We start from the raw sequence: 13835 nt of genomic DNA, 5'->3' as shown, positions 1-13835 counted from the left end.
CTCTCTCTCTCTCTCTCTCTCTCTCTCTCTCTCTCTCTCTCTCTCTCTCTCTCTCTTCTTGTCACAAATCATGACAATCCTTCTTTATAAAAGAGCTTTATTGCGTCGCAGACACTTTTTCGAAGTAACAAAAGAACTAAACGAATCGCTCTTCGGAAGTATAGATAAGTGCAATACAATCTTATATTTCTTATAAATATAGTTAATTATTTAGATAAACTTTAATAAAGATAAAGGATAAGTAGAGATAAAATAAGATATCTATAATGACAAGATGATACTGAGAGGCCTGACTTTTCATTTTCTGGTTAACTTGTGGCTAGACTTGGTAATCTGATAATCATATGAAAATTCTATTTTTCTGGCTACGATTAAATCATTAAACTGATGGTTTTGTAGTAAAATAATTTTAAAGTTACCATGAAACTATATCAGTTAGTGATTAATTATAACTTAAAAAACACAATTTTTACATTACCATGCACAAGGCTAAAGCCCATTTTCACGATATATGATACCTAAAGATTAAAGGTTACCAAGAAGTTTATGACTGAATTTCATTATGAATCTCTTGGTGGCCTTTAATCTTTAGGTGACCATGCATTATAAAAACGGGCCTAAGTGAGATTAAGTCTAAATCACAAGTTAATAAAAAAAAATGAGAAAACGGACTTGAATAAGATTTTCATGAAGAGAAATGCACATATAAATTTTCCACAGAGAACGTTATCTCGCGAACAGCTGTCTATCGACACACCTCGTAGAGTTGACATACTTGTCGTATACGATTTCGTGCGTTCGATTGATTGCATTAAGAGCGATTGGAGAGATACTTGGTGTCCTTATAAGTGCTTATCAACCGGTCGTCTTGAAGTGCTCGCTACCGTACTCGGTTAGAACGTCCCAGATTCGCGCACTAACGTACATATCCATCCTCTGCCGCTATATCCAACCGAGCCAAAATACTTTCAATCAGTAATCGATAGCGGCAGGTCCGATGCAATATTTCGGCCAAGCGGCAAACGCTTTGATATTGCGATCCATTTAGTCCACGCCCGCGCGCGTGCGCGTATCTACGATACACCAGACTGTTAACCGCCCCATGTAACCGAGCTCCGTGTAGTACAAGAGAATCCACCCTGGATATACCCACTATATGTACTACGAAATAAGAGTAACGCGGTTAAGCTCACTGTGCTTGACCGTGATTCTCTGCACGAGGAAAAATTTAATTAATGTCGAGCGAGCGTCTCGTGTCGACAAGACTCGCCGTGGCGAGACTCGTAATGCACATTTTTCAACCCCGTATACCACACCGATAGCTGTAAAAGTAGAAAAGGAGTGGCTAGATGGAAAATAAAGGAGCCATTTATATTTATGAAGAATATGTAGTTGATGCTCTCTCATATCAAATTCAAGAGCCGCATAAATAAAACAGGCATGGCAATGTTCTATATAATGCAATATATAGAGATCCTCTAATTAGGACTTGGAGACGAGCTGTGTTTTGTATGCTAGGTCTCCAGTTTTAACAAAATCACGCAAGAGATTATACTTTATTCACGCTGGTCTAAAAATATGATTAGAGAGGACAAAAAGAAGAACTCTGCGTACAAATGTAAATTTTAAACCGCGAACATTATAATTGAAGAAGGATCTGTGATCCAAAACATCTTGATTCTGTAATTTGGACATTCAATTTCAATTATCAACTTAATTGTTATGCTCGATTTTGATCGAAGTATTTAAATACAGAGTCTATATAGGTTGTTAAAATATGGCCAATTAAAAATGGCTGTATCTCGTCTGATTATAAGATCTATGAAAAGAATCATTTTACTAAAGTATCTAAAAATTTATCATACAGATCTAAAAATAATTTTGGATCATCATGATTACATAGAATGCATGAATGTTTATGATGACAATGCTGTAAGAAGTTTTCTAATAGCAATCACTTTAAAGCACTCTACATAATTATTTTGATAATCCAACAAAATTATTTTCAGATCTATATTTAGTAAAAGGAGTTTTTAGAGTCATTCAATTTTTTAATGACCCTAATAAAACCGTTCTTTCCATGCATAAATGTAATATGTGTATTTATCTTCCCGAAGTATCGGGATCTGGTTGGTGTTATTATGAAGTCTACTATTATGTAGACGTGCGTGTGAAATTTAGTCAGACAGGGGGACCAAAAAGCAACGAATCGCGCTCGATTTCCATATTTAAATCATCGTTCATCTCAGACACTCGACAATACGCGTCGTAACATCGTAGTTACGTGGTAACCGGAAAATCGTATAAATCGGCCCACTCTGTACCGCGATTGTCAGTCGCTATTTTCCCATTCCTCTCGCAGCAATATATTGCATGACGATAACTATATTGCGTTACGCTACGCCACGCGCGGATTACGCAGAGAACGCAGACGATGACGTGAAAATTCCCTACGTGTCGGAATCCCTAACATTGTTGGTTCCGCGTCTCGCGCACAATTTTAGTCCTTCATGCATCGATTCGCGCAGTCCGCTTCCGTTTATCGGCCATTTGGAGAGAGAGATACCCCGACGAGTTTCGATCGGCACGCGCACATTTTATCTGTCTGGACGTGGGCGCGTGTCTACGACACGCCGAAGGGTCATAAAGCTCCTCGCGGATACAAAGGGCCCTAGGAGAGTTTAAAAGTAGTCACACTGGGAAGCTTTTAGATTTAGACTCCATTCCGCGTGGTGGTCTATACCCGGCTAACTATAGAAGCGCGCATAAGTGGATTCATTTACGGAGTCCATAAAGAGAAAAAGAGAGAGCTCGTGGAGAGCTCCAATCTTTGGAGGACATTCGATCCTATTCCTCGAGTATAAATATAGCAATGCCGAATACGGAAACACTTTTGCAAAACGAGAACGGACTTCCCTTGAACTCGCCGATTCGTTCATGCGGTAAGTTTTAACTGGTAACGAATTCCTGTTGTGCGAATCTATAACTGAGCGCCACTGAACAACTTCAAGGCGACGATTTCACGTACACATATATAACGGAGTGATGCGCGGCGTGATGCACCGTTTTGCACGCACACGACACGCGAGGATGCGGTAGTGACAGTTAACGGCAGTGACGCTCCGTCACTACCGAACAACAGCCTTGGCCGAAATGCCGAACCTGTTTATCTGGTAATGCGATTTATACCACGCCTACCGCACTAATACTCGCTGAGAATTGCCAATTTCTCGTTAAATCGATTTCTTTCCGTCTGACCATATTCGTAGAACTAGCTTAGCTGACTTACGGTTACGGAATTACGGTTTCTTATAATTATACGAATAATTATACGATAATTTCATCCGTCATCGTTAAATGATTAATTCTTCTTTAATCTCCAAAGTCGTCTTCTTTGGTTATTTTATCGGGAGAGGTCTGGAACTAAATTAAATTTAATAGAACTTTGAATAGAATTAATTCTCTTTCATACCAAATTAATTTTTTGGACGTCTCTATGGATGCATAAAAATTTCATAGAATCGGTAAGCATCGAGATTACGATCGTAATTATTGCCAAGGGTGAGAAAAAGTTTTATTAATTAAGGTTAAAAGGCTTCAAAGGAGAGACGACAAGCAATAATGCTGCATTTGAAGCTTTACATATTTTGCAAATAGGAGATTTCAAGACAAGTAGAGCGCAAGACTTTGTCGCGTGCATGCAGCGCACAAAAGTGGGATTAAAAGTCCAAAGTCCTCCTTGCAGTGGTCCACAGGGAAATAAACTATTTTCGTCGTCGCATCGGAGAGGCGAAAGAGAAAGAAAGAAAACAGTAAGAGAAGCACGCGATCCTCTCACCAGGCGATGACAACAAAAACATCACGTTCTCTCTCTCTCTCTCTCTCTCTCTGTATTTTTCCTACGCACACGCTTTGCATTAATGATTAGTAGTTTTGCAATCATCATCATGCTAATTGGTGCCAATTAGTCGCGCAAGGGACGTAGCTAATCGTCCCATTGTGGAGACTCGAAATCGAACTTTGGAACCGCTATGAAAGCCTTGCCCACATCCGATAAAGGTAATCAAATGTCAATCGGCGCTTAAATGTTGCTCAATGAAGACAAAAAGAGAAGTAGAGCTACTCTCGTAGGATGCAATCAGCATTGAAGGACTGCGCAACCAAGAGTCGTGACTTTAGATACAATCGTATGATTATATATTAAATATTCTCAAAGTGTTCGCTTAACCCTTCTGTCAATGCATAATTTTTCACCTTTTCACAACCGCGTGTTTCAAAAGATTTCCGTTAAAATAAAAACGAGATAAAGTATGAAAAATACTCTTCGAAGGGATTTTTGAAGCGTTATAACGAAATATAAGTACACAAATATAAACACCTGTATTGTTTAAAACTCTTGATATGACATATACCGACAGAAGAATTAAATAATTATAAATTAAAGCTGAAGTTGCTGAAGCTGTTTAATATATAAATGGAGTGATAATAAAATAATTGAAGAAATTGAAAGCTTAGATATTTAGAAAGTTCATAATTTGTCGCCAGAGAAGGAAGATGTTTCCATCAGGAAAATCTACAACTGTCTTCAAGAAATATCACGAGAATAGATGTAGGAAAAAAAAAAAGCTTGTTAACGTTTAGTAAGGCTCGAGAGGGTCTTGGATGTCGAGAGCATTGCTTTAACATGTTCGTGCCAGATGTAAAAGGACACAAGAGCGTTAGGACAGTATGTTCGCCGCTTCTTGGAAGCATAAATCTCTTTTCGACCGCGTATTACGTTTTTCCGAGCCGTGACCAAGTCGATTTTTTGCCGCAGATGAGGAAACGTATGGCCGTTAGCATGATCACACGCCAAATACGAAAAACCTCCGGAGAGGCGTTTTAATCTTTAAAGAGCATGCAATTTTCTCGCGCACACGAATATTCTACTGCAAAGAGAAGTGATTACTCAATTTACTTCCTTCCTTTTATAGTAAGTGACAGAGATATCTTTAACAAAGAATATTTTCTTCATAATAATCTCAAAATATATTTATTAAAAATTTTTTAAAACTCATTATTATATATGTATTATGTTGTTTTAATTTAATAATCTTAATTGAAATATATAATATTCAGCTTATACTGAGAGAGTGAGAATTTGATACTTTTGTGATGAATTTATGACAGATTTGCAGATATATGAACATTTGAAATACTTGTGATGAATGAAACAAATAATTATTACTCGCGTATACGATACAATGCATTTGTCTGCGTGTGGAAAGTCCAAAGTAGATAGGACGTCGTGTTTACTTGCATGCAAAAAAATATTTTGCAATTCCGACTAGCATTATATATGTTTTTTGTATCTGATAGAAAATTTTTATCATTTGCGTAGAATTTATAGCGCGTATAATGCAATATTCTAACGATATATGCAGAAAAATTTAGGTCTCATAATCACAAATATGAATCATAATCACATGATTGAACGTTACAGATTTTCTTTATCTGATTTGAAAATTTGACAAATATAGTTATGATATAAATTCTGTCTCTGTCATCTTCTATATTAAGTAGACATAAACGAGAAAAATTAATGTCTTATAAATAAAGTGAGCAGAATTGATTTTAACTAACATTTTTATATCCAATATTACAGTGGTCACTCTTAAATTTATAGTGTCAAATTTAACCTAATTTAATCACCACTGCTTTCTAATACATCGTTATTTTATACCAAAACAATCATTAAATTTGATAACATATAGTGTCAATTTGACGCTATGCAATTGGAAATTAAACCGTTTTGTACATAATAACGATATATTAAGTAAGAGTAATGGTGACTTAAATTAGATTTGATACTATAGATTTAACAGTGTAGTTCATCTATAATTTTAGCTCATTTTTCATATCTCCATAATTTACGGCGCAATTTTTTGGCGTAAAAAATATTATCTATACAACCTTCGTGGAATTAATAGTTATTATATAATTAAACAACTCGAACTGTTACTTTTGTTAGTATTTGTCAGTATTTATAAGTATATGCAGCTCACTGTTACGTATTAATTAAAGTATCCGTTATAAAATAATAAAAGGTATTTATATCTTTTCATAATTATTTATATCTCTTTTTTTTCTTTCTCTTACAAAGTAACGGATAGAGACTGCATATATCTTTTCATTTTACGTAATTTCAACCTTGATAAGAATTGACGTCAAATGCGAAAGGGAGGACTCATTTAAAGGAGACACACTCGAGGCAAACTGTTTGCACAGCTGATAAAGTTAAGAACAAAATGCGCAAAAAAAGCAGAAAATAATGACGTTAAAGGAATTAATTACTTATCGAATTATGGAGAGATCTCTCGCGTGCGAGAAACGCGCGCTCGATAACGGGCGCGTGAAGGTCTGAAATTCGTCTAGTCCCCACGACATCGTCGACGCAATAAATTTTGGGAAACAATGGACACGCCGGATGCGTCGCGAACGGCCGCGAATCTGTGTCAAATATCTCTCAACCTTCCAATCGTGGTAAACTATGTTGCGGGATATATTTGGCGTGACCGGTCGACCTCGCCTCATAACGATTTGTAAAATCGAACGATTTCTTTTTTTACGAAACGAAGATACGCTATGTTGCGCGAGTTTTTATATACGTTTTCAGAGCACCGTTGGAAAATTTGTGTTAAATTTAACACAAGATGATTAGTTTTAGAAACTAACGCAAATATTATTATAAAAAATAAACACAAAAAAGATAGTACTGACGCAGTTTGTAAACAAACCATGAAAACATATTTTTTCTTCAGTGAAACTAACATTTACGGTATATTTTAAAGTAACTCATATTTTATTAATTTATTTTAGAATTTAAAACACATTGTTTGTATTATTTTAACACTAAAAAATATTGTATATTTAACATAAATTGTTTAAATGACATATATATAATCACATTAAATTAAATTAACATTTAAATAGGTACGTGAAAAGTTTAATACAAAATTGTAATAAGGACTTGAGTGGACTGTTTCCAACACAAATACAAAATGTTTTTTATTATGAGGTCTCGAACGGCACCGACGTCGTCAGAAGAAGAATAAGATCGGCCATGTCGTTCGCGTCACGCGTGTTTGTTCAATTAGCATTTTGCTAGAGAGCGAGGAGGTAGTTTCCACGCAAGTCCCGCGATACTATAATACTTACAATTGGGCGTGCGCGCGGACGCGAGATAAAGAGCTCACACGAGACACGGGAGAAGTTTCCGAAGTTCGAGACGGACCGGTTCTGCAACCCAGATGTATTAAATCACAAGCTTAGTAAAGTTAGACGGTTTCAAAGCGAGATCCCCAGCAGGTCAATAGGATGTTTCAAGGTCACTGCTTTGGGGACTCCTCTTGCTGCCGCGATCGTTGAACGCTTGGATTTTGCGGCCCATGATTTTTCTTCCCGTTCAAAGCCGCGCAAATCGATTTCGTCATTGGAGAAACGCGACGCGAAGTATCATAAAATGTCATCGAAAGAACATCAAACGGTCATTAACATTAAAAAATATTACACTAAAAAATCTTGTTGCATTACTTGAAATTCTAGTAGATTTATACCCATTTTTACCAATGTGGTTTAATTTTAATTTTAGCGTATCTTCAATTACCTCTTCGTCTCTTTCTAGTTCTAACAATTCGGTTGAACCGAGATTAAAATTAATCTACATTGATAGAAATAAATCTCGAGATATATCAAAAAGGATATAAATTATAGATATCTATAATTAATTCTTCAACCTTTTCATATTTTGGCTAATTTGTAATTTAAACTTAACTTCACTTAACTTGATAATTGTGCTTTTTAGTTACAATCTAATCACTAAACTGATAGTTTTTGTAATGGTATAATTTTAAAATTACTACAAAAGCATCAATTTAGTGATTAACCACAACTAGAAAATTACAAATTTTACAAGTACAATTTACATTAAATCTACTCAAAAAGGATGTTGTATTTAAAAATTTAGTTAGATATACATGAAAATGACTTTATTGGGTCATCAAAATAATCATCCAAGAGCTAATTGCTAGAATATCAAAAATTTTGCAGCATTACTCATCATGCTTGAGATTCCCCATGTAATTACGTTAATAGACAAAAAAATTATTTTTATATCTGTAGCTAAATTTTTTAATATTAAAAGCAAAACCGTCCTTTCCGTATAACCACAAATTAATTATACAGAAAATTAAAAATCTCGGGCAGATTACTCAGTGAATCATTATATCCTTGCTGTTTGCCGATGTCAAACAAAGATTAAACGATTCATTATATTACGCTGTGTCATGTGTATCTCTCGCTGGAAAGTACTCGTGTAAATATGTACAACATCAGAGAGCAGCAGCCATTCGAAAGATTCCATAATGCCTGTTCTACAATAAGGTCGTAAGAAATTAACCAATCATGGTCGATTATTTTTTTTTTTTCGTATTCAACTGTGATTGCAGGCCAATTTCTTACGACTTGTGCGACCCTATTGTGAAACAGGCTTAAACAGTTGAATCGACGAGCCCATCGGAAGGGCAAGATTACGTATCTGTCGTAGAAAAGATCGAAGTGCCCCCGACATACAATTACCAATTATTGTTATTATAGCGTACACCGCGTGTAACAACACGACTATCACGTCTCTGTCCCTCCTATCTTGTGGGAACGTCTTACGCGTTAGGCGCACACTATTTTCCAGATGGACGATACGCGCCTGCTTTACCCAGTGGTTGATTATTATAACTCCCTATATACGGCGTGTACTCTCACGACAATGCGTTAGGGGAGTACACGCATATGAATGCAACGTACGCATTCGAGTTGTCCTTATTAAGATATGACGCGATCTTGCAACGCGGTCCGTTTCCTTCTGACGAGTGTACTTATAACGCTTTTAATTAAGCGCGGTATATATCCGCAGAGAGGGACAAACGTATCGCACGACTGAACAGAATTTTCTATATTAATTCTATTGTACTCGAAAGCATATATGGAGCAATGTGATATCACATTAATTGAAATATTCACGCAAGTGAATAACACGGTGCGCACTTTGCGTTGGAAAATATTCTTTCCTAGAACGGTGGAGACGGTTAGGAAAATACGGCTTGAGACTATATTCACCTGGCTGGGGTATTAATTAATATATACTAATTAAATGTCGGCTCTACTGGTTTCCGTACCATCGTTCCACAAATTTCTGTCTCTCGCTATCGTTATATAGCGTTTTACAAGGTGGGAAAGGGAACGGGATTTAAACCGGCATAGCAGCCGAATAATCATATTCCGCGACATTTCGTGTCCGCGTTGAATGACTGCGTATCACATTAACGACTAGACGCTTGGCGCAGCCCCTGATATATCCGTAATTTGATGACTCGGACACAATGCCAGGTGTATTCTGCCCCTCTCTGTTGTAGATTATCAATTTATCTAGACACGCGTTTGCACATTGATAGCAGCGGACAGCGCGGATCTCTCTCTCTCTCTCTCTCTTGCGATCGCTTTAATGACTCGCGTTATTGTCACGGTTTCATACGTACGACAGTACATATGTACATTCCCTGGAAACTGTTGATATATAAATACTTAAACGTCAAAGAAACAAAACGTACGACTAAACACTATACGACGAATTACATCGCGTCATAGATATTTTCATAATGTGATATAAGCGAGTAGAGCGATGTCTAAAAAAATGTTTCGTTGCGGAGAGAGGCTTCTGATATCAATCGATTTTTCTTAACAATACATTACAAAGCACTCTCAATTTATTGTATTTTCTCGGAAAAGGTGATAATAAAAGATAAAGGAAAAAAAATTAATAAAATATTAAATCGATGATTATTACGTTTCTATACAATACCGAGAGTTTTAGATGTAGCTGTACTTTTTTTGTAACATATTAAAATATAAAAATCATTAAAATATATTAAACAAAATATTAAAATATTACAATATAAAAATAGATATCATCTTTCAATAAAATTATTTTATTTGATTATTTTATTATTTACTTTTAATTAAATATACAGAACGCTTATGTCAATTTAGTAAAGATTCTTTATATTTGTAATCAAGGTTGTATAATATATTCCAGAGATATTTATAATTATCAGACGATCAAAATAAGTTAAATATGGGAACGAGAGAAATTAAACTTGAAGAGAGCAAATAGATGATAAAATTATACAGTTTAATTTCAAATGGACGTTGATTCAATGGAATACTCTACTTCAAGTTTTATTTACAAACATGTACAATATTAAAAACTGAAATTGTGCGATAAAATATCGTTTAATTTTAATAACTTTCTTTCACCTGCAGAAGGATATCAGTTGTAATATTAATAACCTTCTTCCGATAAAAAGATATGAAATCCATCAAAAAAACCATCATTCGGTGAATATGATGGATCAAACGTATTAATCCTGCGTATGAAAAAGCTCGCAACAGATATTTATAACATAAATTAATTTTGTTCAACAAGAGTAAAAAATTCAATCTGCAAAAATATATTCATTTCTACGAGTTTACATTTTCTTTTTTAGAATAATTAAAGGAAAATACATGAAATTAATAACAATAGATAATATTACAATAGAGCTCTCAATCTTAAAAAATGATATATTTAAAAAAACGGGCAAATGAGAGTTATTTCTACCTTTTATTATTAAATCTATACATTCATCGACGTTTCGACTGTTTTTTTTTCCAGCCATTTTCAAGATTACTGAATACAAAAAATAAAAAATTACGAATAAAGACGCATTTCAACAAAATTTGGGTAGTTCTCAATTTCTTATTTGTAAAGGCCTCTTAACAATTTTATGGCTGGTAAGAGCAGTTTTACTAAGGAAAGTGCACCTCCGTTCGATTTCAAATATAATTTTCATTATACAACGGACATTATATACAATTCAAAATTGTCGTTAGACACGTGTCAGTATCTACAAATCATTAATAAATGTCGATGAATGTATAGATAACAACAACAAAAAATAGAATCATTAACAGACTCGCAATAAAAACTGTGTAATAGCACTAACAGCTCTCATTTGCCTGTCCTTTTTCTTTTCTCGGAAACATATAAGTTACGTTTCATCCGTTTGAACTCTTTCGGTTCGTTCACTCGGCTACTTGTTGAACCAGGGAGAAAAGACTGATCGACAAGCAGAGGCTCGCGGACGCGCGTGTGGCAACCGTCGGTCAGCGTTCGATCGTAATAGGCGGAAACAACGACGTCGCGATACAAAGGGTTAATCCAACGAGAAACGGTATGTATCTCTCTCGTTCCGAGCGTACGCGCGCGAATTGCATGCCTCGCATTTTCGCGATGTCGGCGATATCCATCAGACGGCGACGGGAAAATTTGCGCGAGAATGCATCCCCCGAATCGCGCGCGCTTGCCGATTGCAATATCAATCCGCACGATGATTGACATCCGATGGCTTTTTCAGAAGAGCGAGAGGACGGCGGAGAGTAGAAGGGGCAAGGCGACGTGATTCGCCCGCACGAGTCGCACGAGCGAGGGTGAACCACCCCCCACCCCCCTGATATAACTCGATTCACGCTGGATTTTCTACGGTGGACCGCGTCGAAAACTGGGAAATAAACGACGTCGCGGAAAACGTTGCCGCGGCTACACGATCGGCCTGGAAAGTCGCGGGGCGGAAAAAAAAAAAAAACAACGCGGCTTAAATGCGCGGGAAAAAAGGCGGATACGCCCTTTTTCGGTTTCCGCGACTCTTTGCCCGCGTCCTCGTTTTTCCATTCGCGAAGGCGCAAATAAACGAGAATGTAAATAAAATACTGTACCACAATTTCCTTTGTATCTCCCATTGTTCCATTCGAAGGAATAAAAATGTAGATTCTTTTTTTTTTCGCGTGACACTTGGCTGTACTCGCTATATACGCTTTTTTATTTTATCTCGTTTCAAGCACGAAGAGTGTAAAAGAATTTGAGTGGGACGGACAGATCTCTTTCGTGAAGTTCTTTGTATTGTACCACCCACATCTTTTTGTCCCTTTCTTCCCGTCTTATCCCGAAACCGCGCGCTGCTCACCGCGGCGTTTAGGTATAAAAAAAAAGGCGTGAGAGACATACGTCAAATCGACGAGAGATATATAAAGAGAATTAACATAACATTATTAACACAAAAGAAAATGTACAACGAGAAAGAAAAGAAGAGCACTTTCACGCCAGGAAAAATGAATTTTTCATCCGCGATCGAGCTCGTACACTTAACAATTTGCACGGCGTTACACTTTCCGCGCCTTAAACAAGGCGTTACGGAGGGAAAAATGCGGAAGGACGTGCAAAAGAAAACAAAGAAACAAATGTACGGGGAGTGCGATTCCTCGTTTCTACCTTCTTTTTCCCCTCGACAGAGCGATCGTCGAGTGGGAAGTGAAGAGCAGGAGGATCGAGGAGACGAGAGAGTGAGAGAGGAGAGGAATCTTTACGAGAGCTGTCTCTGGTTAGCGGGCTAAAAACGGGTTAGCGCGTACCTGTCATCGTGCAGTCGCTTGAGGTCGGTCATCTCGCGCTCGAACTTAAATTTCGACACCTCGCAGAGCAGAGCGTCCCGTTCGCCGACGACCTCGGCGAGCTCGCGCTGCAGCCTCTCGATCTCCGCGTACTGCCGGCTGATGAGCTGGTTCTTCTCCTCGAGGATGCCCTCGACATCCGGGTCCCCCAGGAGGGCGCCCGCCGGCGCCGTCTCGCCGCCGACGCTACCGCCGAGTACCGCGCTCATGTCGTTTGTTTACCTTCGTTCTCCCGCGCGCTCCGCGGAACGAACGTCGCGCGAACGCTGCTCCGCTCCACGTACCCGGGGGAGACGTACGACGTCGTCGTCGTCGTCGCCGCCGTCGCCCTCGTCACCGTCGTCGACACGCGATCACGCGAGAGAACGCGCACGCCGATTCACGACGGGTTGCCACGAACCCGCGTTCCTGTCAGCATATTTCAACGGCCGAACGACACACGATCAGCGTACGTCACTACAGCGCATGAGACGAGGCGAGGCACGCACGATGCGACAGCCCCTCATCGCATACTCGCCATATTGCGAGCGAAGCCGCGCCGCGGTCGCGTTCCTCCGGTTCCTCGCCGTTAGGACCCAGCGCGATGCGACGATTCCACCGGTTCATTGTATCCGACGCGTCTGCGCGTGCGCGCGCCGCCGTACGTGGCGACACGTGGCACCATCGCCCGATTACGCGCGGTACTACTAGTCGCTCGATTCGGCAAGTAACTCAATCGGTGTGCAAGTATATGCAGTCAGGGACGATTATTCCGCATTTTGCTTTCTAGCACCGATTGGGTTGCTTGAATGACGCACTCTCTCTATTTCGCAGTTCTATTCCGCATCGTGTGATTTCAGCCTAAGCTGCATTTTGAATCCTATAAAAAGAAAAATGTCGTAACCTTTTATATCGTCCCTGACTGCATATACTTGCACACCTATTCCGTACCGTGTGATTTCAGCCGAGGGTGATTTTACATGCAGCGCGGAACGCGGTACGCGGTAGGCGGTAAAGTAACTAGGAACCGCGCGCGGTAAGCCACGCTAATTTTCTCCTATTATTACATGGAGCCAAAACTGCGCGGAAAAGCGGCACGGACTAGTGACAAGTTGACGTTACTATGCACTTTTTAATGAAATTAATAGATTTAAATGCAATTATTAAGCAGATTCGTTGAAAAAATAAGATTATTGATAAAATGTGCATAGAAATAAGTTAATACATTTAAGAAAATGCATACAAATGTGAACTTGTCACTATACCGTGCCGCCTTTCCG

General features: G+C 38.3%; 1 protein-coding gene across 2 annotated transcripts in view; it reads right to left on the bottom strand.

Annotated features, from left to right (window-relative positions):
* Positions 1–12785, bottom strand: part of siz (Brefeldin-resistant Arf-GEF family protein schizo) — a 47990-nt gene extending 35205 nt beyond the window's left edge. For both annotated transcript variants that reach the window (XM_018539707.1, XM_018539708.1), the window contains exon 1: positions 12538–12785. In XM_018539707.1, the coding sequence (XP_018395209.1) occupies positions 12538–12785 (248 nt within the window). The remainder of the gene's footprint in view (positions 1–12537) is intronic.
* Between the last annotated feature and the right edge of the window lie 1050 nt (positions 12786–13835).

This window comes from Cyphomyrmex costatus, unplaced genomic scaffold (assembly GCF_001594065.2).
Source record: "Cyphomyrmex costatus isolate MS0001 unplaced genomic scaffold, Ccosl1.0 scaffold219, whole genome shotgun sequence".
NCBI classification, from domain to species: domain Eukaryota; kingdom Metazoa; phylum Arthropoda; class Insecta; order Hymenoptera; family Formicidae; genus Cyphomyrmex; species Cyphomyrmex costatus.
The sequence above is the reverse complement of the archived record's forward strand: the minus strand, read 5'-3'. Positions and strand labels throughout refer to the sequence as shown.